Below are 25868 nucleotides of genomic sequence, written 5' to 3'. Positions count from 1 at the left end.
TACCACAGATAATGGAGCTGTGGCTGCTGCTGATCCCTGATCTACCCTACGCTGGCTGATGCACTGCTCTCTCTCTCTCTCTCTCTCTCTCTCTCTCCCTCTTTCTCTCTCACTCTCTCTGTTTCTTGGTGACGACGACACAAGTCATCCACACAGACTGAAGGCTCACAAAACAGCTTAAACACACTAGAGCTCATCTGCTGTTTATTTGTAGGGGAAATGGTAGTAGAATGTCCAACTCAAGTAGAAGTAGGCTACTACTACTGATAGTTTGCTGATATTTTAATTATCGTAGTAAATGTATAAGTCATGGTATAAACATCTTTATAAAACGGCTCTCTCAAATCAAGCAATCTGATTGGTTCACAGCCATTGTATAAATCCCGTAACCCACTCTCATAACCCATGGCCATGGTTTATGAGTTGCCATGGCAACTCTCTTACTAAAAGGCTTTGGTTACCTCAAATGACAATGTAGAAAAAACAAATGGCGGAGACAGCTGTCAGATCCTTGTGAATCGATCTTCGCTTATAACTTTACTAATACTTCGCAGAAAATTATGTTTTGTACAAGAATAGACGCGGGCTAATGTCTTCTTTGCAAAAAAAAGGCTGTTAACCCCGCATTTAACCCCGTAACGTTAGTTGGTGTCGGGCTTTGCAGAAAGCTCTCAGCTTCTCAGCAAGCGCTTCCAATTTCGGTAAAATTTCAGCTATGTGATTTTCTGTCTCATAACCCTCTGCTCATATCTCTGCGGGGGGAGAACAGAACCATTCAGAACTGACCGAGGCTCACACATTATGTGCACCTTTTTGTGGGGGGGAAATATACACAAATTATTAATCAAAGTATAGTCTTGTACTTTTTTTTTTTTTACTTTTACTTGAGTAATTAAGTTGAAACAGTACTTCTAGTTTAACCAGTCTTTTTTTACACAATTAACTGTATTTCTACAAGAAAGAAAGTATGTACTTTTCCCATCTCTGTTGTGGAAAGACAAATGATTTGATTTAAGTAGCCTAGCTGAAGCTGTTGAAGACAAGTTCACAAATGCTAGGCTACTAAATTAGTGAAGTGAGTAAATGTAGTTCCTTCCACAAGGAACAATTTTCACATTAATATAATGCTTTAGATTACTTTTGCCCATAATTGCTAATTTCCTGTTTCTGTTTTCACTTACTATTCATTATTCTATCATTAGTCATGGGTGCACGTGCACCAGCACCCAATTAGCCTAATGACCCCAACGCAGTCTCCTAAACCTCTCGTCACCAGGCTCTCTCTCTAAGGAGGGTGCTGCAGACAGGGCCAGGCGAGTGTGGGAGGGTCGTCACAAAAGCTAAAATCTTATCAGATGGGAGACCACACACACACACACACACACACACACACACACACACACACACACACACACACACACACACACACACACACACACACACACACACACACACACACACACACACACACACACACACACACACACACACACACACACACACACACACACACACACACACACACACACACCTGATATAACGTTCTGTCAGCTTCTTTGCCTCCATCTAGTGGTTGCTCATTACACACACACACACACACACACACACACACACACACACACACACACACACACACACACACACATGTGGTTGCTATAGCAACCGGCAGTGTTGTACTGGAGAGAATTCAGACACTGCCTAACCTCGCGTCACCAGGCTCTTCTCGGGGAGAAAGACACTGCCGCTGTGCCTAATATTTAAAGTAGCCTAAGTAAGTATGTTTACGGAGAATTTATCAATAATAATGAACTATTTTTTTCATCCATTGTGTAGGTTTATTTTCCATTTCTAGAGTCGACTGTAACTGAGTTAACATCACAGAGCCAGTTAATACAGGGCTAAATGTTCTTTCTGTTTGTGCTGGCTTGCAGATGGAGACCTCTTCAGTCGGTAGAGGGATGTGGAATAGTCCCAGAGCATCCCAGTACAGCAGGGAGACTCATGATCTGCTTAAATGTGAGCGTATACTTGACTTGTTTACATGCTGGTTACTTAGATGTAACACACATAGCCTACTGCAGGTGTGTTGTGTGTGTGTGTGTGTGTGTGTGTGTGTGTGTGTGTGTGTGTGTGTGTGTGTGTGTGTGTGTGTGTGTGTGTTAGTATGCACATTTGCAAGGATGGGAGTAACTAAATACACTTTCTCAACTTACTGTAGGCTATTTGAATAGTTTCTGTGTAGTTATTTGTGTAGCCTACTACTTTTCTTTGAGTGTTTTTAAGTAGGCTAGTGTTTTTGCTTTTAGTTTAGTAGCCTACTTAGTTACTGAAGTAGCCTATTGCTGTAAATTAATGGATGTGATTTTGTGTCTCTCCATAAGCAACATCAACTGGACTATACATTGACAAAGTGTGGGGCTATTCAAGTGAGAGAATGAGAGAGAGAGAGAGAGAGAGAGAGAGAGAGAGAGAGAGAGAGAGAAAAGAAGAGAATAGCATCCTAATTTGGCTTTATTTATGCATTTTATTTTGTCATTTCAAAATTTAACGGAATCGAGGTTGTAGAGTTTCACAGATCACATCCAATTCTCTTTTCGGAAAAAGTAACTCAGCAACTTTTTCTCTGAGTATAGGCTACAGCTACTTTTTTATACCGGTACTTTTAGTCACACTGAAGTAAAATATCAGCAAAGTAAGAATACTTATACTTGAGTAGGACATACAGTTTCCACCACTGGTAGGTTATGTCTTTTAAACAATTCCCTCTCTTTGTGCTCAGTAATGATGCAAGAGTCGAGGCTCACCAACCTCCAGCAACGACAGATCAATGAATGCCTAAAAAGTGAGTTTTAGGGTTTTGGGGACTGTCTGTCACTAACCACTCATTAATATTCACTTGAGATATTTTCTACCACTAGCCTGCTACATTTTGTATTGCTCTGTTATATACCGTTTAACTTGAATTGTGTTGCTAGGGAATCGTTTTGTCTCAAGTTTATTTCCTGTCAGTTATACACTGCAACAGGAAGTAGGGCTAATGGAGAATGTTTATGTTGTCAAGTTGAAATGGTCTTTTCTTTTCTTTGCCAACATGGACTTGTCCCGCCACTTGCACCACAGAGGGAGCTGCTTTGCCTCTGACCTGTAAGCCCACATCCTCTGTTCCTCAGCCCAAACCAAAACCCACCAAACCTGGTCCCAGCCGCCTGTTAGCCAAACCTCAGAGGCGTAGTGCGGAATCTTGTCGTTCTGGAAACGGCTACATCAGAGAAAAGTTCCGCCCGTGTCCTACAAGTATGTTTTTCTCAGCTCGATGAAACTTTTAAATGCTTGACATGTTACTGCAGACTATGGAAACGACGAATGTCATTCATTGTTTTGGGCACATTATCTTTTCTGCTTAATGTTGCATCTACTGTATGTCTCGCCCCTCTTTGTTTCACTCTGTCCCCCATAGGAGACTTAGAGAAGGAGAAGAGGAGGCTCCAGAATATTTTGGCGACGGGACAGGAGGAGCCCAATGCCAAACCTTTTCCAAAGGTTCCTGCAGTGCAGAGCCCAGGAGCGCTGGAGGAGAGGGACCGCTTCCAGGAAGGTGAGGCTGACCGCAGAGAAATAAGATGGATGTGGAGGATTTAACTGTTGTCCTCCCTCACACACTGCAGGCTGCTTCACCGTATCACACAGAGCAAATGTTTCCATGGCAACCTAAAGAGACACACGCCAAAATTTAATTATGTGTTTGCCCCTTGATATAAAATGTTCATCTTCCATTCATTTTACAATAACTGATCGGATTTCACTTCAACCTAACTTGAATTGTACTGTGTAACTCTAACTTAATAGGAATCTGTTTTCGCTTCTTCTGTAGTTCTGGACGAGATAGAAGAGAGGAGGCAGTTTCTGGCAGATATGACCGCTCTGGGCCAGGGGAAGTGCTACCATAACCTCATCAACACAGAGATATCACAGGTGAATAGGCTGCTTAGCTACATGTCAGCTCACACCACATGTATTCTGTATTATAGCCTACTGGATTGGGTTTTGCAAAAGCATTTGATATCAGTACAGGCATCTTTACTCTAGTGGATGATTTACTCTGACCTATGATGAAGCGGAAATGACCTTAGTGCAGTGATGCTCCTGGAAAAACCTGCCTGTCTTGCATAATTATTAGATTTCCATTTTAGGAGTTTAAGACAATGCTCCACAGCATCTCATAACGTGAGAGCAGACGGAAACATTAGATGTTGTGGAGATCGAACCTGTGAGCTTTCTCTTACTACCACCCAATGATTGTTAAAAATGTCATCAGTGTCGCTTGACATTCCGGCATTGAGTTTCAACTTCCAAACCCCCCCCCCACACACATATCATTCTGTTGCCTTTGCTCAAATCCTATCCAGAAAATCCGGGAGCTGGAGGTGATAGACCATGCCCGGAGCACCGGGCTGAAGGCAGCTATGATGTGTGAGGACTCAGGAGAGACAGGAGCAAGAGACTGACTGCCAGTGTCTGGACACAGCATATTGTTCATTCTCTACATTTTGTGTTGTATTAAAACTCAAATTCAGTCAAGACATATACATACAAAACCATTCAACACACACTGGGATGTCTCTTCCTTAAGACTTATTGACATTATGAAGAGGGACTAGTTTAAGTGGTGCATGATTGTGATGGTGTCTGCCTATCAGCAGTTATAAAGATGACACTATACTGTGCAACACAGCTTATACACCAATGAAGACAAACCATTTTATCAGGCTGTGAAAGATACTGTAATGAAGCATTAAATGTACCAGCAACAGACTTCCCCTACTTGCATTAATTTACTTTATTCCTCTGCCTCCAATATCAGTATTTTATGCAATCGTGCCGTTGTCAGTTAAGGACAGGATGTACAGCTGACATAAACGTAGCGCCACAGAAGCCCTTGGTTTCAGCTGGACAAGAACACAGGCACAGAGGAGAAACACAGACACATAGACACAACAGAAATTACCATTTAAAATGGAGGACAAATGAGCCATATATATATAGACAACCTAAATGTAAGTTACATTATGAGAAAAACAATATTGACATTTACATTAACTTGAAATGAACAAATGAAGCGCATCTACAAATGCATTTAAATAAACGCCACTCTTACAGCTTACAGCTCTTACAGTATCAACAGGTCGATTCTACATTTTTAAGGCAAAACATTGATATTAGAGAAACACACAGAAAGGCATAGTAAAATATAAATTAAACGATTGCATATTCAGGTTTCCCCCAACAGTTAAAACTGTTAAAAACTGGTATTTTGCTACGGTTGTTAAAATATATCCACTTTTTCCAAGTACTCCTTAGTCCGTATTACTTATTGTGTAACTTCTAATATTAAATCCTTCGATCTTTGTTATATCTCATTTGTAGTCTAACAGTCATCTATAGATTAATACTTTCATTGATGCTCTCTTGCAGACCACAGCTTATATATCAAGGATTTACATTCAAAATATTTCTCCAACTTTCTTTGTGGTAGGACCTAATCACCAAAGAAAATAAAAACAAGACAACTACAAACAACCGTAATGTAGCAGCTAGTAGTACTTAGGTCCCCGTTGTGGATTTGTCATTTGAAGGGTAAAGGTTTAAAATTTGTATAGCAAATAGTTCATTTCAAAACAATTTTACTCAAATTCGCCAGTATAGTACCACAGATTCAAACCAAATATGAGAAAATAAAACACATATCCTACTTCCAATTGAGCTAAACATCAGTAAAATCTGCTTCCTAATTATGAACTGACCCCCTTCTCTGGTAAGTACTGTTTGTACTCACACCTTTGTTAAACTGATTAAAAGGCTTGTAGGGCAGACTCACTGTGCAATGCTGTACATATCAACATATCAATGGGACAAGTTACAAACCTGCCCTTCCGTTCGCTGGCTCGAAAGCTCTTACGAACGAGTTGGCTCTTAAAGCACTGGAGTTTTTATCCCATCTCTTTCAACACGTGAAGGCAACTGAAAACAAAGTCATTGGAGAGACAGTTTTTTTTTTAGAAGCATCAAGTGAGACATGAGCAGGAGGTGGATTTTGGGTTGTGCACTTTCAAGTCTTTGATATAGTTGTTAGGCATGGTCTTTTTTTTTTTTTTTTTACTGTTTCCTCAGTCTTGTTAGAATAGCACATCCTCTTGCAGGGGATGGCGGTCCTCTTTCAGCATTCCCTCATTCTATTGGCAGCGCCCCTCCGTTGTTCACCTCTTCTCCTTGCGAGGGCTCGGGCTCTTGCCTGGTTCTGCTTTATGGCTCAGCCGCTTAAGCACCTTCATGGGTTTGAACTTTGTCCCTTTCTTCTTCTGCTGCTGCTGCTGCTGCTCGCCGTCCGGATCCTTGTGGAAGTCTGGCGAGGATGACAACAGAACAGAAGAGAATGCAGTTAATGATACACATAGGATCTCAAACAGTGTCATGTTAAAACAGTTTAGTCAGTCTTGATTTTAGACTTTAATAGCCACAGAAAGTAATCAGATTACAAACAAGGAATTTGCCTTAGTGCAAGTATGCAGCGTAGCGGTCACATCAACAGCACAACACAAAGCTACACTTCCATTGACATTTGATGTGTTTCACGATTTGTTTATCTAAAAAGCATCTTGCACTGAGAGAAACCACAGCAATGTCATCCTACCTTTTTTCTTCAGCATGGCCGCCATGAGTTTATCCTCCTCCTCCTCCCTGTGACAGAATGGAAGTGAGATTAAGTATCACCTATTCGTCACTACAGTCTGATCTGCTTGCTGTGTATGAGACACACCAGAGACACAGTGCAGATTATTGATTACCTCTGCCTGTCCTGGTCCATGGTGTTTATGATTTGGTTGCGCTGTTCAATGATGGTAACCAGCTCAGCCATCAGCTCCTGGTCCCGATTCTTGTCCTCCTCACTCCACTCTTTCTCTGAGCAGTGGGGAAAGAAAGAAAGGAAGAAAGAAGAAAATGGGGGAAACAAATACAGAAAAAGAAAAAAGACAAGAAAAAAGAAAGTTAGCTAATATTATACAGGATACCATTCATTTTCTCTCTCTTTCTCTTTTACAATAACAATCTGAGCCTGTCAGCTGCAAAAAATTAGCACTTTTATGACGTACATTGACACGACAGTGCGATTTTGTAGCCATTGCAGCTGCTGGCCGGCTGATGTGATCTTGCTCAATACTGCACCAATTTTAAATATTTCTGCTCTGACTAGTTAGTTAAACATAAAAAAGATAATAAATTGAAAAAAGTCCAGGGCAAGATAGAATAAAGGCTTTTTAATCATAAGAAGAGTTGCCTTGGACTTTTTTCAATTTTTATATGGACTTTCCCCTTTTGAGGTCCAAAGAGCACCTTCTTTTTTAGTTTTCAAGTTTAATCCAGAGCATCGTAGCCCTCTCTCATATTATCTTCTTTCATAAAAAAGATAAGCTACAGGTTGAAAAAGACTGAAATTCGAACAAAAATAATGATGTTAAATTTAATGAAGCAAAAAAATCTGTAGCTGAGTCTGTTTCATTGGACAGATGTAGTATGCAACTGTTGATGTTTTTATTTATTTATAATCAAATAGTTTTTGTATCAGATAAAGATAATTTTGGCACTCATTATATGTGGTCTTTTTTTTGTAGAGGTTAACTATTGATGCCTCATAACATGGGGACAGGCATTATCCACAAACACATACATATACAGGCAATGAATGTGAGGAAAGTGTCTCCAAACAAGATGTACACCTGGCTTGTTGAGCAGACACCGCAGCTCATACTCCACATCGGCTTGCCTCTCCTCCAGGTTCTGCTGCTTGTCCCTGCAGTAAGGAAAATACACTTTTTAGTAGATTATTCAGTCCTGAAACCTCTGAATCACAGAGCAGGGCAGCAACACAGCAAATGCCCCATCCCCCTGAAATAAGATGCAATAGATTTGCCCACATTCTGAGCATGATTTTGGTATTGAAAATATTCAAAATTACCTCTTGCTGCCACTTGGTGGCCCTAATGTGTGAAATTGCCCAATGCAACTTTTAACACTGTAGTTGTTTAGATATGCACATATGATCACAATTACCATCCGGTCTGATACTTACGTGTAGACCAGCTCAGCCTCCCGTCTGACTAGAAGGTGTTTCTCATGGATGAGAGTGAACCAGTCCACTAACAGGCGCTCCTCTTCCTCATCTGAAAACAGCAGCAGAAAAGAGTGAGAGGACATTCTATGTTTATTTTACTCAATTTGCTGTATAATTGATTGAATTTATTTTTACACTGTTCTTACAATCCGGATCAAGCTGTTTGTTTTCTCACTTTTGATTTCTTCTCTCGTCTACTTTCCTATCCCTAGCTATGGCCCCTTTTCCCTAGCCCTGCCCCTTTCTCTCACCACCCACACCCCCAACCCACCCCTCGAATCCCGGCTCTCTACGACAGGGGTGGGTAATTATTTTTGTTGGGGGGCCACATGAGAAACCCAGATTGTTGACAGGGGCCAAAAAAATATCGTCATGCCATAACCTTTAAATTCATCACTAGATTACATGATAGAAAACATACTGTGCACTTATTCTTCAGCATTTATTATATTGAAAATCACTCTAAACAGCCAATTTAGGTCATCTCATTTGATTATTTTTTTTGCCTCATGAGTAAAATAGTGTGGTTTGTCTTAGACCTCCCGGGCCAGGCAGAACCATCTTGCGGGCTGGTTCTGGCCCCCAGGTCTGCTCTACGACCTACCTATCCATAGCTATGGCCCCTTTTACCTACCCTTGCGTTGGCAAGGCGTTCCTGAGATATCACGTTAACGAGCATGGAACAGGCAGTTGTGGGGTCACAGTGATCTTGAACTTTGACCACCAAAATCAATTGGTTGTAATTTGTTGATCCTTGAGCCAAATTTAAAGAAATTCCCTCAAGGTGTTCCGGAGATACAGCGTTAACGAGCATGGGACGTACACTGTATGTACCTAGTACGGAGGGACGGACAACTCGAAAACATAATGCCTCCGGCCACAGCTATTGTCAGTGGAGGCATAAAAATCTGTGCTCCACAGCCAGTGCAACTTGGAAGCTTTGAATGACTCAGCTGAGACCAAGTGTAAGGTGACAAGAATCCAGTGACACAGACTGAGCACTGACCTAAAAAATATGGACAGAGCTATCCCATTGATTTTTGGCTCCCGTTTTGAGTTGAAGTGGTGGCCGTCGCCATCTTGCTTTTTTGTCAGCAGAGTGGGAGGGGAGGGAATGGGGTTGAGTCCAAGCCCCCAGGAATAGCGCTGGGCTGTGAAGTCATTTGAACATGGTGGCGAAGCTCTGTATTGCAAGTCACGTGACGCCATGCAGCCCAGAAAGGAAAATTCCCATCCACTTGCATGGGGACCCCGGCAGCTGTTAAACCCAGGGGAATTTTGTCCGGGTGTCACTCAAAGTATAAAACGACTCTTTTAATTATCAAATAATTTTTTATGGGGCATTTTTTCTTCAGAAGCCACTAAGAGCCGTATACGGGTGTATTTTCTTCATCTACATCTACATCCATGGGTGGGAGGGGTGGGAGACGTCATGGAATATGTCATGGCACACATGTGCACTTCGCCTTGGGCCGCATGGTCAGGAAGTAAAACCAGGAAGAAAAACCCCCCATGATGGCTTCATGCGCCAGTGAGCAGCCTCCGTCTGAATGCATGGGTGGACGTGGCTCGTCCCCTATCCAGTTCTTTTAATACATCCATGGTTGAGTCCTTGCGCAACTCGCGTGAGATGGGGGGTTCCCAGAGCCGCAGCTCCGCCTGCTATTGGTCCGTGATCGGCAAGCTGTGCGACCACTGGACAGGCGAACTGTCGATCACCCCCTTTTCTATTGTCTATTTTACTCCAAACGGGCGAGTTATATAAAAAGAATTACCCCCATACAGTTGTTATGAGAAGGTGAAATTATCTATATAGACCAAAACCGTGTCTTGGAACAGGCTGTAAAGATGCTTAATCACTGTTACAAAGTGGGGCATTTTAACATGGGCGTGAACGGGAATGACGGGACTTCTGAGCCCTGCCTCAAGTGGCCATTCGAGGAATTACAGCTTTCAGGGTTACTTCCTGGAACTCTTGGGAAAACCTCATGCCTTGCCCACTCGGACTGAGCAGAGGAGAGGACAAGTGGTGTCGTGCAGACATATTTTAAATAGTCCAGTATGTATAGCACATGGAGCCCCCCCAATATTGGTAACCTACATGGTAAATATTGATAATGTTGTATAGATTTATTTTTATTTTATTTTTTGTAAAATGAATTATCAAAGAAATTCAACTTGTTTTTCTTCTTTATGATTCATGACATTATAATTTTCATAATGCACTGCAAGATATTTTTGAGTTCCCCCTTCTCTAGCCATACGTGTACTGTTTCCATAGAGGTGCAGGACTTATATATTGAGTGAAAAATTAGCCCACAGTGAGTAAAAATACTAAGTAAGTAATATGACAGGAGAAAAAAAAGGCCCAGAAACTGCTTGGAGTTAAAAGCACTGTGGTGTGATACCATTGGGGTTGTCTCTGAGCTTCCTCTCCAGCTCCACTCCTCTCTGCTCCAGCTCGTCCAGCTGCTTCTCCAGCTGGCCCATCTCCCCATGGATGTCCTCCACCGGGATGTACTGGTCTGACTGCACCTGGATTGGACACACGTACAATGGATAGTGGATACAGTGCAATTTACACAGATCCAGAGGAAATGTAACAAGAATAATTAATAATAATTGATAGGACTTATATAGTGCTTTTCTTAAGTACTCAAAGATGCTTTACATAAACATAAATAGATAAAATAATATATAAAAAAATACATATAGTATAAACATGAACAGATACAGAAAATACAAGTCCAAAACAAGAACAATACAATCCAGGGAAGCAAACTCATGGAGAGTGAAAAAGGTGGCAGATACCAGGACAGACAAAAAAAATCCATCAGAAATGATGTGCCCTTTTTTGGGATAAAAAAGGTGACTGTCACCTAAAGGTGACTAGTTTGCATCCCTGCAATCCATTCACATGTGGCTATATATATATATATATATATATATATATATATATATATTAGGGCTGTGAATCTTCACTGGCCTCACGATTCGATCAATCTGCCATCAATGTTGCATCTCAATCTCAATACATCTCAAAGTATCTCAGCTCCAAGTATCACATCCTCAATTTTCTATATTATTACTGCACATTACTTTAAAATCTGAATGTCAACATATGGTACATTTTAAAATGATTCATCTGTCAACGATTCGATTCCACGTCCGCATCGCGATGCGTCTTAAAAATGATACATTTTTACACCCCTACTTGTACATGCAGTGCAGCCCATTCTCTTGCTTGCTCCATTAGTATTTAATTGTGCAAGTTCTTGTGGAAACCTAATTCTGGTTTGACCAAAAGTGCTACAACAGCTCATGTATATCAATCACAGACCAGGAAATATCACACATATTAATTGGTGGCTTTACATAGTTTGAACTGTGCAATAGAGGGTGACACACGGGAGTGGTTTTTCACTCCTGTCACCATCCCACTCCACTGTATAAATGCATTTTCTAATATTGATGTATTGTAAAATATTAATGTGGACCCAAGGAAGAGCAGCTACTGTTACAATACAGTAGCTAATGGGGATCTAAATAAACAAAGAAAAACAAACTCCCACAAAAATATTCCTGTCCCAATCCCAGCAGAATGACTCCCATCCCATCCCACTCCCGTTTTTCTCGCCACATGTCATGCACGCACGGTCAGGTGTCTGGAAGCAACCAACCAGCAACCAGCCACCAGAGCAGCCCGGGAAGATCAAAAACAACAACACATGTAGCGTTTCTTCATATTAGAACTGCATGTGCATATTTACCGGTATGTAGAAAAACTGGTCTATTGTTGTCATCATTCCCACTCCCGTTGACTTCTTTCCTGTCCCGTCCCAATCACGCGATGAATAGTGAAAACGACTCTCATCCCACGGGAATCCTGGGACTCACGGGAATCCCGAAAAAATGTCTGCCTCTACTGTGCAACCACTGTTCTAGGACAGTTAAATCAAAAGTCCCAAAGGTAACAACTGCCCACCGTCTTTGTGAAAGACATATTGGTATCTGTGAGTGATTAGCTCCGGTATTACCTTGCGTTTGATAAGTGGGAAGCCATGTCCCGGGGCCGGGGGTCTGGCAGGGCGGGCGCCGTGTGGCGGTTTGGCTTTGGATTTAGCAGGAGTGGGAGAGGCTTTCCTGTTGAATGGGTTTTCCTTACAGATCCGCTAAAAAGAAGAAAGAATCAGATCTTGAATACAACATGCAAAAAATGTAACAACCACTTCTCCAGTTAGAGGTCGTTGTTATTACCTTGTTGAATGAAGGGGGCGCTCCTGAGGCCAGGGGGCTGGGGGTCCCCGTGCTCCGACTGGTCTGCGGCGTGGGCGGGGCCGAGCTGATGTTGGACGGTGTGGGGGTAGGGGAGGGGCTCGAGGAGAGACGAGGCAGACGCTCGGCTGAGGAGGAGGAAGCGGAGGGGGTGGAGTCGCACGGCCCGCAGATGGAGGGCTCCGAGACGCTTTTGGTGAAGGGGTGCTCCGGGGTGAGGTTAGCGCTGCCACGCAAGGGCGGCGGCTGGGAGGAGCTGTGGTCTGAGCCAGAGGAAAGACTCTCCATGCTGAGGGCTGGAGAGGGAGAGCAAGAGGCAGGCTGGGAGTGAGGGAGAACTGAAGAGAAGAGAAAGGTACGTAAAAACCAGCAGGAGGAAAAGGGACGAAATGAAACAGAAATCAAAGAAGTTGGGTTGGATAGAGAATGGAAAGAAAGCAGTTACCGGTATATTATAATATATAATAATAAATATATATTATTATATATTATACAGTTATAATCCAATGGTGCATCTCAGTGGAACAACAAACAAACAAACACACATGAGGTATCCCTAGATATTTTCCTGAAGAAAATTATTTTGTTGTCCCATGGTTATACATTCTACCTTTTTTGTTTGATTGCTTTGACTCGTAGTTATTTTTGCATCTCTTTGGTCGACCTAATATCTAAAACCTCCTGGCAACACCAATGTTAAAGTTCCCATGGAATGAGCTCCCACCCACTACTTTTACTTCCTGAAAACAGTGCATCTTAATGGTTACTTCATGCTGCATTAGTAGGCGCAAGTATAAATTCCAACCAATAAAACCGCCACAGATTTCTTTATTATTATTGATTTTTTTCCTGATTTCCCCCCCATTTTCTCCCCAATTGTACTTGGCCAATTTCCCCCCTGCTGCCGCGATCGCTGTTCCACCCTCTGCCGATCTGTGGAGAGCCGAGACTAGCACCATGCTTCCTCCGACACGTGTAGTTGTCAGCCGCTTCTTTTCACCTGACAGGGGGAGCTTCACCGGCAGGACGTAGCACGTGGGAGGATCACGCTATTCCTACCAGTTCCCTTCCTTCCGACCAGAGGAGGCGCTGGTGCAGCGACCAGGACACATACCCCTAATCCGGCTTCCCACCCTCAGACACAGCCAATCATGCCTGTATGGACACCCGAGCAAGCCGGAGGTAACACGGGGTTGCGAACCCTCGACAGGAAATCTACCGCTACACCGCTACCCGGATGCCCACCATCACAGATTTCTGAACAAACCTGCCTCCTCCCCTCCCATTAAATAAAACTGCCTTTCTCTCCCGGACTGGTATTCCATTGGTTTAGACTTTTGAATGATTCCTCACGGCGTTATGTTATGTGTGTTATCAGGAAATGCATCAACTTGAGGATGTAAAGATGCCGTTTCATGCAACATTATGATGGTGGAAACCTGATTTAAAAAAACTCTTAATTTAGAAAATCACTGACCTTGATTAGAGCTGGTTGGGTGCGGAACACGGGGTGCAGGACGTTTCTTGCTCCTGGTGCTGCTGGGGCTGGCAGAGTGGGCGGGGCTACCTCCACTAGGGGGTGTGTCTGCACCCGTCGCCTCAGCCACCTGTGTGATGCTGTACCACGGATGACTAGCCGCCACTACGGGAGGAATCTCACTCCCCACTGCTCCCTCTCCTTCCTCCACCACATTATTATTATCATCATCATCATCCTCCTCGAAGGGGTTGGCGGGCGGAGGGGGCGTGCTGGGTCTGGAGCCCTCCCCTTTGAGAGAGGACAGAGAGCCTGTGTTGGGAGGTGTTGCCAGACCAGCAGGGGGAGGGGGAGGGGCTGGCTTCTTCTTGGTTTCTGATTGGACCAGGGCGAGCCACGGTGGGTCTTTGGGTTTATGTGTGCCACTGGACAGGCTGGACAGCGAGACACACAGAAGGGTCGGGGGGTCACAGAGGGGGAGACAACACAATACAGCCAAAATGGAGGCATGGAGGGCCAAACAAACCAAGCACTGGGGGGATGGGAGGATTATATCAAAATTCAATATATATCCCAGTACAAAAATGTGACGCATATACATATAGTGGGGTCGAAAAATGAATTGTGATATTAGCTACATTTTATGTAGTAATCCCAAATGAGCCGACTTGACCATCACAGTTTAACAAGTGCTCCATCAAAAATCAGATTTGCACTATGTAATGCCCTTTCTAAATTGAATTGTTGTTTACAATCTTGCAAGCCAATGCTCGAAAGATTTGCGGCTCAGAAATAAACATAATTCTGCACAGTCATACTTTGTTGTCATTGAACTTTTATGGTTGTATGGGATCAGGAAGCCCATATTGGTTCCTACTTCCTATAATAAGATATTGAATTGTATCATGAGTTAAGCAAGCACATCGCCCCCATCCCCATACTGGAACAACACACAATTCACAATTCAGACAGAAAGACTATGACAATATGACGAAGGTGGATGAAATGGTTTGTATTACGTTATAGGCAGCAAGAGGAATTAAATCTCGGTACCTTCCAGGAGAGTGGGATCTTTCCCGCGGTTTGGGAGGGAGCAGAGGCTTCCGATGTTCACCTGGGATTCCAAGTCAAATGTGCTGATAAATATCAACAAACACACTTTTCAGATTTATTGTCGTCCATGTTTTGCATTCAGCACTCACCGTTGACTGCATGGCTGTCCGGCACGCGGGGGGGGCGGACCCTAGGGGCAGGGCGGGGGGGTGGTGTGGGGTCAGGAGCCCGACGGGGCGCTGGCACCGGTACCGGCCGACCGGCGCCTTCCAGACGACTGACAGGTGTGGCAGGGAGGTCCCCGTTAGCCGTATCTTTGGCTGGTGTTCGAGTCTCTTCCTCCTTCGCTCCTTCATCCCCCTCTTCATCGCTCTCATCAAAAGGGTTGGGAGGAGGAGAGGGAGGCGGTTTCCCCCCCATCTCTCCGCTGCCATCTTTTTTTTCTTTTTCCAAACAGTCCGTCTCGCTTGCTGGAGCAGGAGTGGTTGTGTCAGAGTCACTGGTAGGCATGTTGAGATCAACTGTGGGCGGAGTCTCTGCCCGGTCCCTGTCAGAGGGCGGGGTTTGATGTGGTGCAGCGTGATCAATCCTGGCAGACTGAACTCCTGTGGGTTTCTTACTGAGATCTGGCCGGCCGTTCTGATTGACCAAAGCAGGCCTGTTGAAGTGATGCGTGCAGATCAACCCCCCAGAGTCGTTTCCTAGTTTGTAGGATCCAGGAAGCAGGGTGCTGCAACACTCTGAACACCTGAGACAACAAGAACAAGACAGTAAGCGGACATTCAATGAATCTGGACCAGAAGACCTTAGAGAAGAACTCTTTAGGTTAGAGAATAGAAAAGCTGGAAATGGTCATTCGGATATAGAGCTAATCAAGAGCATTGTCAGACAAAGAAAATACGAAACACAGTGAGCTGATATTACTTGACAAGTTGACATGTATAAAGTCTAGAGACTTTCATCATTTTGTTTCTTTCTGCTCCGATGCGGACATTTCTATTGCAGCAAGGCTGAACTATAGAGTGGGAGAAACTCAAAACAAGAGAACACATTGTTAGAAGTCGGTCTACACAGCACAGCTCCACCTTTGTGTTTGACAGTAAGGAGCTGCACAGCTCCACCTTTGTGTTTGACAGTAAGGAGCTGGGCAGCCGCGGCGTTCACCTGAAGCAGTTGCGGTGGTACAGCTTGCCGTCCACCAGAAACCTCTGCACCAGGTGGACGTGCTTCTGGCACGCGGCACAGGTGCTGCTGAGCGTGCTGCGCTTGGCCGCCGCACTCTCCTCCACTCCGGTCTGAGCCGGCTGCTGCGGCTAGCACATGATGCGTCCGGGACGACATTCACACGGAGGAGACGTCAGGGGGAGGGGGAAGATGGAGAGGAATGGGGGAGGGGGAGATCAAACACGGAGTCAGGATTCGAGGAGGTGGCTTCTTCGTTCTGCTCGGCTACCTAAGAGCTACATCTACTCACTGCATGATCTACTGGTCGATTCTTGTAGTTCATGACTACATTTCTTTTCCAGTTAAAAAACTGTTAATTTGATTGATACAAAAATGGATGTGTCTTGGTCAAGGTTTTCACGAGTAAAAATCCAAAACAGCTAGGGTTAGTGACTCTGGGAGCTGTATTTTTGGAAACCATTCTAGCAGGCGTTTTAGGTTTAGTTGGCTTGCGAAAAAAAGTGTTAGCAGCAAAATATTCTCAAACTTGGCACACGGTGTTAGGAAAGTACGAGAGCAACTGTTAGTCTTGTTATGTACAAAAGAGAGTTCAAAGAAAAAATATGACTGACCTAACCTTTGCTTTCACCTCTTAGCCCCGCCCCCCCCACCCCCATCCTACTGCCTAGTCTCAGGACCAGAGAGTGGAGGGGAAATCAGATGTGAGGAGGAAGAAGAACAGGAAGAGGAGGGAGTGGAATGGATTTCCATCTGAAGAGGGGGGGGGGGGTGAAGAGAAGGGTGCCAGTATGTGGGGGTATGAAGAGGTTGAAGGCATGCGAAAGAAAAGAGAGACAGGATACAAAGGCTATCTTTATAGACTTGCTCTACCTCTGTTGCCTTGCCTGCCCCCTGCTGTACAGCACAAAGCCCACACATGGATGCAATGGCGACAAGACACATACATGTGTATTGTGCCTTGCACTCAAATGGCAGGATGGGATTTGTGGTGTACAGATCTGGTGAATCAATACCCGCAATCAGCACATGCAAAAATGACAAATATCTCATTTAAACCGAAAATACTCCCCAATAAAAACGTGTGATGCGTGAGGTTTAAATGTGCATATCCAGTCCATCTCAGTGAATACAAAAAAGCAGCATCGTTAACACGGCTTCGCTGCAATCAAAGCCACATAGCTGATACCCTCTGTGTGTCATTCAGGGTGAGGGTTTGCGATTGGGAAACCGTGCAAGAGGTGTCGAAGCAACAGCCAGCACCCATGCAAAATGCAAATCTGAAAAGCTTTTGTGTCTTCAAAATCTGAATTAACAGATCAGAATTTGACCAGAGCAACATGACAGAAACTCTAAAAACTTCACCTGAGAAATAGTGTCCAGATCTAACAGAGTTCAGTGTTCTGGTTTCTTGGCTCCCAATGCGGCCCCAAGTTACCAGGGCGTAGAGATTCATATCCTGAATCTCTACGCCCATGCTACGTACATGCTGTAATTCCTGTATGTCTCCCTATGTTCTACTGATAGCAAGTCTTGTGCTTACCTCGGGATCGACCTCTTGGTCTTCCAACGCCTTTTTCTGCACCGGCTCACTGTGACCGACAGCACTTGGCCTCTTCATGCAAGTGGGGTTTGCTGCAGGAGACAGAGTCAAAGCTTTTACACACCAAGAGCCACGCAATAAACAGCACGCAATTACCAGGCGAATTTTGACCCGCCTGACTATTCACGGCAACAGATGTGTACATGTCAGAAGCAAATTTCAGAAAAATCGACGTTGGTCTGAAAAAATTAAAAGCCGCAATATGGCTCAGCGAAACTTTGCCGTTGGTACTATGCACTGTTATGGTAAAAAAAAAAACTTGGTGTGCAAATTAATCGCACGGAAAAAAGAAGAAAAAAAGACGAAGGCATGTGTAAGGATCTTAATTGGTTAACATAATTGTGTAAGTCATTGTTCACAAGTTATTCAAGTTACTCCAACTGAAGAAGGGCTGAGGCAACACGTCAAGATTTTTTTTTTAACATCTTGGATCTGTACCTCAGTATTTGGTATATTAAGATTCACAAGATTTGTGTAGGGCACAGATTAACATAGAAAGGCTGTACAATTTAAACAGCTACACTGCTCCCATTGAAATGTGAAAACCCGCAGAGTACTGTAGTGTAGCCACCTTGAGACTTGTTGGTGAAGAAGTTGTAATACTGGGAGACATAGGTGATGATGCTTAGCCGGTCAGGCACTCTCATGGACACCATGTCCTCTGGGTCCAACAGAGCGGGAATGCCCAGCTGTGTCTCGGCCACCTCAAACGCCTAGAGTAATGAGGAAGTCAAGAAAGAGGAGAGAGAGTGAGAACGCTGGGAAATAAGAAACCGCAATGTGAAGACAGATAAATGGCTTAGTTGTATCATGTGTGCATGTAAACACATGCAGATGTGCTGCAGGCCACTCATCAGATGATACCTGATAGCCTAAGTAATACCATAACCCTGCTTCCAAAACATCAGTCATTTGCTCATAATGAAATGTTTGGTCCTTTGAGGCTAACCATCAGTCTAATGAAAAATTCCACAGAGGAAACGAGACTAACTCAGAACGGGTTAGGTTATGTAACGGCATGTTTACAGAACGGGTTTAGGTTATGTAACAGCATGGATACAATCACTTGGCAGTCATAAAACACAGTCCATGGAAACTTAATTGAGAATTAAGGCTCTCCGCTTGACATACTATTGATTAGCAGTTAATACAACTGAACAGAGTATACATTTTGCCATTCACGGCAAACTGCCATGGAAATGACCAAAACAACCACTCTGTTCTTTTTGGTGGAGATGCAAATGGCTCCAATTTTCAGTCAGTTTCATGTTCGCTTATTTTAGTAAAAATGCAGACCAGTTCAGAATGAGTGTTGTTGCAATACAGAGTGGAGAGTGCAGACTAAATGGTTTTGCAAATAAGTGCCACTCAAATTACAGAATGGCTCTTCGCAAATAGATCAGGATTAGACTATGAGTTAGAAAACTAATCTGAAGAGAGAAACAACCATAAAAAAAAATCTGGGACAGCGGGAAGCTCAAGTCTACCTCTTAAAATCAGCAGTTTGCATGCTCTCTACATGTTTTGAGTCATGCCAAGTGTGAACTGACGTACTTTACTCGGGTCGGATCTCCCAAGATCCGACTTTGGCCGGTTTAAGGCCAGGTCTGACTCTGAGTCAGACCTGGCTCATTGGTTTAGCCATCCAGGCCATCCAGGCGTAGGCCTATATCAGATGCAGTGAATAACTCGCTCTGTTTAGAAAAACCTGAATGGCTGCCAAAAAGCTGGGAGCCTGTCTGTGGTGCTACCACCAGCTGCTCCACTTTGCCCTGAAAGCTTTTGGATGAAAAGAATTGTAAACAGTAGCAGAGAGATGCCGAAACTAAACTCAGACTATATGAGGAGACATCAATTTCATCTCCCTCTCAGTGCCATCTGTTGCCATATAGAGCTAATAAGCCAGCAAGAAACACAATCAAAATGTCTCCTTGTTGGTTTCATGAAGCTGCAAATTCAGCACTCTTCTATTTCATATCCTATCTCCCTTGGATTATTTGAAGAGTTTCCTTATTTGTGTGTGACTGCATATGCTCTTGCTTCCTCCCTCCTCTCCGTCTTATCCCACGTCAGGCTCCACTGGATTAGTAATACTGCTTTCCACCAAAGACGATGGGATTCAAGCAAGACGGCCCAACTTCCAACTCACTTCCTGTCACACGCCCACATAGGAGACTTTCGGCAAGTCTGAGTCAATGGTAGACCACGCCCATTTAGGAGACTTGCTGCTACCATTTGTTAGAATTGGCGGAGCCTGCGGTGACCCATCTATAGTAATATAATATCTATGTTTCCACCCAGAAACAGACAGGAACTGCTGTCCACCACAACGCCATTACCCACAGTCACACTGCTTAATAATTTAGTGCTGAACAAAACACATTGCACAAACAGATCTGATGCCTCAGGCTAGTGTGTCACACCTAACAGTAAGCTAGTCAACTCACCCTGGCTTACAACAGTGGAGGAGGGGAGGAGGGGGGGGTACTGTAAGTTGTCACATGACACAAGCAGACAACATGAGGTCACAGATATGCCCACACCTCAAAACACCAATGACTCACCAGTCGGTTGTTGTCGTAGACATTCTCTTTAGACAGCGAGTCAAAGTCTCTGGAGTGACAAAAACAGACAGGGGGAAAAAAAATCAATATTAGCAAACAAAACAAAATATGAGACATGTTCAGTGTGCAGCTAGGTACTGTAATGTGCTAGCTAGAGATAAACTCATAACAATTGCATCTCAATGGCATTGTATCTCCTTTTAGGCCAACGTTCTTAGAGCACTAAGAAGTAACTGTCCCAGCCATGTCGAAACAGAGTACTGCTGCTTTTAGCCAGCTGACCTCTTTCCACTTATGACCCATCAGAAAGCTATAATTGACAGCATGACAGACAGAAATGGCGAGTGGGTCGACCAGGCTACCTAAGCAGCAGCACAGCAGAGCAGACAAAGGTCCTAAACCACATACAAGCAGCACCACAGCAGAGCAGGTCCTAAACCACATACAAGCAGCGCCACAGGAGAGCAGGTCCTAAACCACATACAAGCAGCACCACAGCAGAGCAGGTCCTAAACCACATACAAGCAGCGCCACAGCAGAGCAGGTCCTAAACCACATACAAGCAGCGCCACAGCAGAGCAGGTCCTAAACCACATACAAGCAGCGCCACAGCAGAGCAGGTCCTAAACCACATATAAGCAGCACCACAGCAGAGCAGGTCCTAAACCACATACAAGCAGTGCCTCGATGGGAAAAACTGCTGGGATAAAAGGACAGGAGCTGTTGAGGAGGTGATGGGGTGATAATTACAAGGCCGCTGCTTTGAAATCCCCGGAGCGAGGAACTAAAGCTAGACTCCCACCAGTAAACATCCTGCAGTAAACCTGGAATTAAAGCTAGACTCCCACCAGTAAACATCCTGCAGTATCAGAGCTGTTTTTGGATGAAGGTGTAGCTGTATGCAATGCATGAGTAGAGGTACGTGGGCACTGACTCGGCACATGTGTGGAGAAGTTTGGGTGTATATTGGACAACAGAACGGACAGGGAAAAGAAAACACACCACAACCATGGAGAACGCTTGTGGAGGCCATGTGGAGCTCTCAAGGAGGACAACTCTGCTGAATGAATGCAGTGTCAGAGCCACACAAAGTGACCTCTGTTCTCCTTAATCTAGCTCCCATGGCCACAAACGTACTTATTTAGCAGCGCTAATATCAAGATCATGTCACAACTCTGTGTCTCTGCTGAAGTCCACTGTGTCCGAACCACCGACACAACTCTGTGTCTCTGCTGAAGTCCACTGTGTCCGAAACCACCGACACAAGCTAAACATTGGAGATGACAAAGCTGGAACTGCGATGACTGAAGAAATGTCACCGCCAAACTGTTGTTAAGTCAGGGTTTTCCAGTCTCACTGAACTGACAGTAGCAGGCAGGCGAGAACGTGACTGTGCCGGAGCGGAGGAGTGTGCGAATTGCAAACCTAATCCGCTATGGCTCCCACAGTCTCACCCCCAAGTTTATTTTGGGAAAGAGGACTTGCTGAGGAGGAACGGTGTGTGTGTCGATGTGTGTGCGACCGGTGTTTAACGTCCACGTGATCAGAGTTTGGTTGGGTCGTCACAGTGTGGTCGGGTCGGATGGAAAGTTCTTAGGTTGCCTGTGAATGCAGGCTGGAATGGGATTGTGTGATGTTGTCAAAGTCAAAGCTATAAATACCTGAAGAGTCAAAATAGTTTTAGTAGACGATGAGGTGAGACACAACGTGTGTACAATATCTAGATGAATTTCAGGAGGAGATAAGGACTAAAAGGGAACAGAGAATTAAACAAATGGGGATATATAGTACAGGTTGCAAATATTTGCACTGGGGCAAATATCGATCAAATTTAAATCATTTAGATAACGTGAACTAAGAATGACTACAGTACATACAGGACAATTGTATTTATATTATGAGATTTTGACTGCTAAAGTAAAGCCAGTCAGAGATCAGACTTCTCTTATTTATCATAATCCACTCCCCGTTGAGTGACAGTCGGTTGAGGAAATTCACATCAGTCCAGTTGCTGTACTAAAGTATCTTCTCTGTACGAATGAGATGCTTTAATGAGAATACAGTGGCTGCTGCACACTGCAGTGCAGCGCCACAATGGCCGCCCGGCACAGGCTTTGGAGCTAAATCCAGCGTGACAGGCGGAGGTCTCTGCTGCAGATTAGCCTGACGGACTGTCTGTCTGGATCAGAGTGAGTTCGGCAGGGCCAAAGCAGAGGGCCGCTCAGCGAGGAGGCAGGCTGGGACACAAAATCGAAGAGACAGGGCTCTAAGGGGGTGTTTAGTATTTGTCCACTCTCACTCACACTTTCAACTTCACTGCTGGACTGTGTGTGTGTGTGTGCGCGCCGCTATGTTCCACTCCGCTGATTTGTCCTTCAGTGACTAGTCCAGTGAATGTTTGTTCTACTAGCGATCAGTCCAATTTACTCACAAACGTCTGGAGCGGGCCGGGGGTTGGGGTCAATTCATGAATGAACTCGTCAAATTCAAATTCAACTGAAGAATCAGAATTTGAAGCGGGGGAAATCTACAGGAAATCTAGAGGCATGAAGTTGAAATCAATGAAATTCTGTGACATTGACATTCCATGATTTTTTGATTTCCATGATTTTTTTCTTCCCACATATCAGAGATAATTACATAGTATTAGCCTATATACTATCAATACTGAATATCATAAAATTTTCTTTTCAGGTGGTATTTTATGCACACAACATACGGTATATACATACATTATGATTGAAAATATTTAATTTGTTTAATGTCAAGACAAGAAGTGGAATTCAATTCTGCTCCCTGTCATTCTAATTCAATTCCAATTAGCTTTCCTTGGAACTGGGTGACATTATTACAATTCCAACTCCAGGAACTGAATTAATGAATTTACCAATTAGCATGTATTCTCAGTTCACTTCATGAATAGTCCCAAATTCCAACCTTGGTCTGGACCACCTGGGGGTGGAGGCAGCATGACCGAGATCCTTATTTGTCTAAAATGCATCCAATCCACCAGGCTTTTTCTTCTGGGATAAGTAGAAGCAGACACATAACATGTTATTTAGTGGTCGCTTTTATCCAAAGCACCCTACAGCACCAACATAGGCTGTCCCAGTGGGGAATCAAGCCACTAAACCCTGACAGTATGCCATGCTCTACCCATTTAGTTACACATAACCACACGTCATGCTGCAGAGGACCACATGCATTTTCCAAAACAAGTCACATGAAGGGCAGTGATGCTCTAAAATGTCCGTTCACTGTGACACTGCAAATAACGTCCACTTCTAGACACAGTATTCAACTTTTATGGTCATCACTACAGCAGCATCCGATTCATCCTCAAATATTGGCAACAGTGTATTTAAGTTTATGCTCCAGATCCAGTAACATACTGGTTACAAATGTTTGATATTATGATGTACTGCACTCCATGAGAAAAAGACACAGGCTACTCTTCACCAGTAAACACATTGCTTATGTTTGAGCAAAGGCTGGTAGTCCTCGAGTCATGTGAGACTCGAGAGTTTTACAAAACAGGGCCAAGTCATTATTTTGCATCACTGTAGTCATGGTGATCACGTTGATACCATAGTAGACAGCCTTTGTTGGTTTCTGTGCTGTGTTTGTATGTGCATTGCAGGAGGGGTGTGTTTGTGTTGTTATGATAGACAAGGCATGGCTTGTCAGCCTAAGTTAATTACAGCACACTGGCCTCTCACCCTCCGATGTCCATGCTCATGAAAGTGTAATTGGGCAAATAACTACACAGAAACATCATTTGCACACAATGGTGATAGCTTTTTTGGAGGTGATACCTGTTTTTTTAAGAGTGTTAATGTTATCTCAATCTGCACCAATGTGAGAACAAGATTAGAAGAACAATAATGGCCACCATACCACTACCACACATACCACTATCAGAAATGACGACAAAGGCACATGTGATGTGGCGTTTTGAGTTGTGAAGCCTTATATTTATTTAAATGGATATGTAGAAAATCTATATCTATAAATTGACAGGAGTAATCCCATCCATTAACGTCACATCCGACATCCTTGTTTCATGGAGTAATGTAGGTCAGTTCACGACCCGGCTCATTGCTACAACTATTTGCTCCGCTCTTCTGTCCTGATTGGATTAACGTTACTGTACCCAGCCTGAATGCAAATTCAAAGCCAAAAGTTAGCAGTCGGTCACTTTGTGACACTGTACTCTTCACGGAGCTGTCCCCGTTACATGAGGATAGCTGCCATGTTTATGCGACATTTACCTTGGTTGGCCTTGAATTCATATCATACATGTATCGATGTTGAGTTACGTATATTAGGATTTGAATTCGGTTATAATTCAAATCTCACCACAGAAACTGAGCTTGCGTTTTAATTAAGATTGCATTTGTGATGACACATTAAGCAGCTGCTTGTAAATAGCGTGTTAGTAACAAGGTTAGGAGGACATTATGGTTACTTACATCAAGTCTGGTCTATGACGGTGTATTATGGCACAAAATGCCAAACCGTCTCGAAAAGACGTTGACATGTTCTTTATTTCCACATCGTTGTAATCTTCGCATTGTATCCGACACCACTCCTGAAGAGCTTTCAACGAGCCCATCATATTGTTGTAAAAGCCTCAATATTATTCTCAAGTCGACTTGTTGTTGTTGTTCCACGTGTGAGAAGACGCGACAGGAGAACGTATTTCTTCCAGGCTGACACGATTAATCAGCAGCGTTTCAATGAAGAGGAGACAGGCAACACCCGAAACTACGATCTTCATTTGCAGCCAGTGAGTCACGCCAAAAACGCTAGCAGTGATGGTGGCTAGCAAGCTAGATGTTAGCTTGTTACTTTTGCAAGTACTACATGCATTATGCTCTCCACTTTATCTGGAGAGCGGAGTTAACGTTACAACATCGGCAATAACTGCATCTAAACACGAACTTTGACCAGAACCATAAAGTTAAAACTAACGTTATTATATACCGATGACCCAAGATGATAACGTTAGCTTGCAAACAAAGTTGATTTAACGTTAAACCGAAATCTCGACGTAGCCAATTTAGCTAAGCCCGCTTGTGTCTGCAGCTTGCTTGCTTCTTGTTGAGGAGTCCTGCCCAGGCACACACACTGATGATGATTCAGTAACGTCGAGCGATGAAGCAGTTTCCTTCACTGTGAGGTAGTGGACCACAACCATTGACCACAACACATTGTTCGCTGGTGCAGTGAGTCTCCTGCAGTCAGTGACAGTCCAACATTCTCTCTCCTCTGCCTTTCTTCAGGACACAAGGTGCGGTATATCGCGCGTTATTCTCAACGTCCCGTTTGCGACAATACATCCAGTTACACTGTAATACATGTGTATATATATCACGGATACTTTCTTTTGATCAATGCAGCAGAGTGCCTGTGCCAAGCATGGGGTGCCAAGCCATCCTCATCGCGTTGGCAGCCTGCCAACCGCCCGCCCTACAATGTCATGTTGTTCCTCCAAAGAACTTATATTGGTAAGAGGAAATAACGAATACATCGTTCCATTGCAGC

The 25868-nt window shown here is 43.9% G+C and overlaps 2 protein-coding genes across 3 annotated transcripts; one reads left to right on the top strand and one right to left on the bottom strand.

Annotated features, from left to right (window-relative positions):
- Positions 1–2781: 2781 nt before the first annotated feature.
- On the top strand, positions 2782–4505 carry cUnh22orf23 (chromosome Un C22orf23 homolog; the record flags this gene model as incomplete). Its single annotated transcript, XM_083655780.1, has 5 exons — positions 2782–2842; positions 3121–3294; positions 3458–3595; positions 3872–3972; positions 4407–4505. 5 exons carry the CDS (start codon positions 2782–2784, stop codon positions 4503–4505), a joined length of 573 nt encoding a protein of 190 aa, XP_083511906.1.
- A 1578-nt stretch (positions 4506–6083) lies between these two features.
- Positions 6084–25749, bottom strand: micall1a (MICAL-like 1a). Of its 2 annotated transcripts, none has more exons than XM_083655616.1 (16): positions 24794–25749; positions 20322–20370; positions 18329–18470; positions 17698–17789; positions 16137–16285; positions 15122–15720; positions 14973–15033; positions 13920–14353; positions 12425–12780; positions 12205–12339; positions 10576–10702; positions 8126–8216; positions 7773–7846; positions 6843–6957; positions 6689–6735; positions 6084–6400 (listed from the first exon to the last, which is right to left on the bottom strand). In XM_083655616.1, exons 1-16 carry the CDS (start codon positions 24937–24939, stop codon positions 6255–6257), a joined length of 2763 nt encoding a protein of 920 aa, XP_083511742.1. In that variant the 5' UTR covers positions 24940–25749; the 3' UTR covers positions 6084–6254. The 2 variants fall into 2 exon arrangements, with proteins under 2 accessions (XP_083511742.1, XP_083511743.1); XM_083655617.1 differs by having other exon boundaries at positions 12425–12738.
- Between the last annotated feature and the right edge of the window lie 119 nt (positions 25750–25868).

The sequence above is a fragment of the Poromitra crassiceps genome (assembly GCF_964638095.1).
Source record: "Poromitra crassiceps genome assembly, chromosome: 19".
Lineage (NCBI taxonomy): Eukaryota > Metazoa > Chordata > Actinopteri > Beryciformes > Melamphaidae > Poromitra > Poromitra crassiceps.
The sequence above is the reverse complement of the archived record's forward strand: the minus strand, read 5'-3'. Positions and strand labels throughout refer to the sequence as shown.

What these genes read in the sequence shown, in the direction of transcription:
- micall1a (XM_083655616.1), bottom strand. Translation starts at nt 24,939, where the DNA reads ATGATGGGCTCGTTGAAAGCTCTTCAGGAGTGGTGTCGGATACAATGC. An exon ending in CTTCACCAACAAGTCTCAAG is followed by an intron (nt 17,790 to 18,328) that starts GTGGCTACACTA and finishes TGTCTCCTGCAG; the next exon opens with CAAACCCCACTTGCATGAAG. An exon ending in TACCACCGCAACTGCTTCAG is followed by an intron (nt 15,721 to 16,136) that starts GTGAACGCCGCG and finishes TTGTTGTCTCAG; the next exon opens with GTGTTCAGAGTGTTGCAGCA.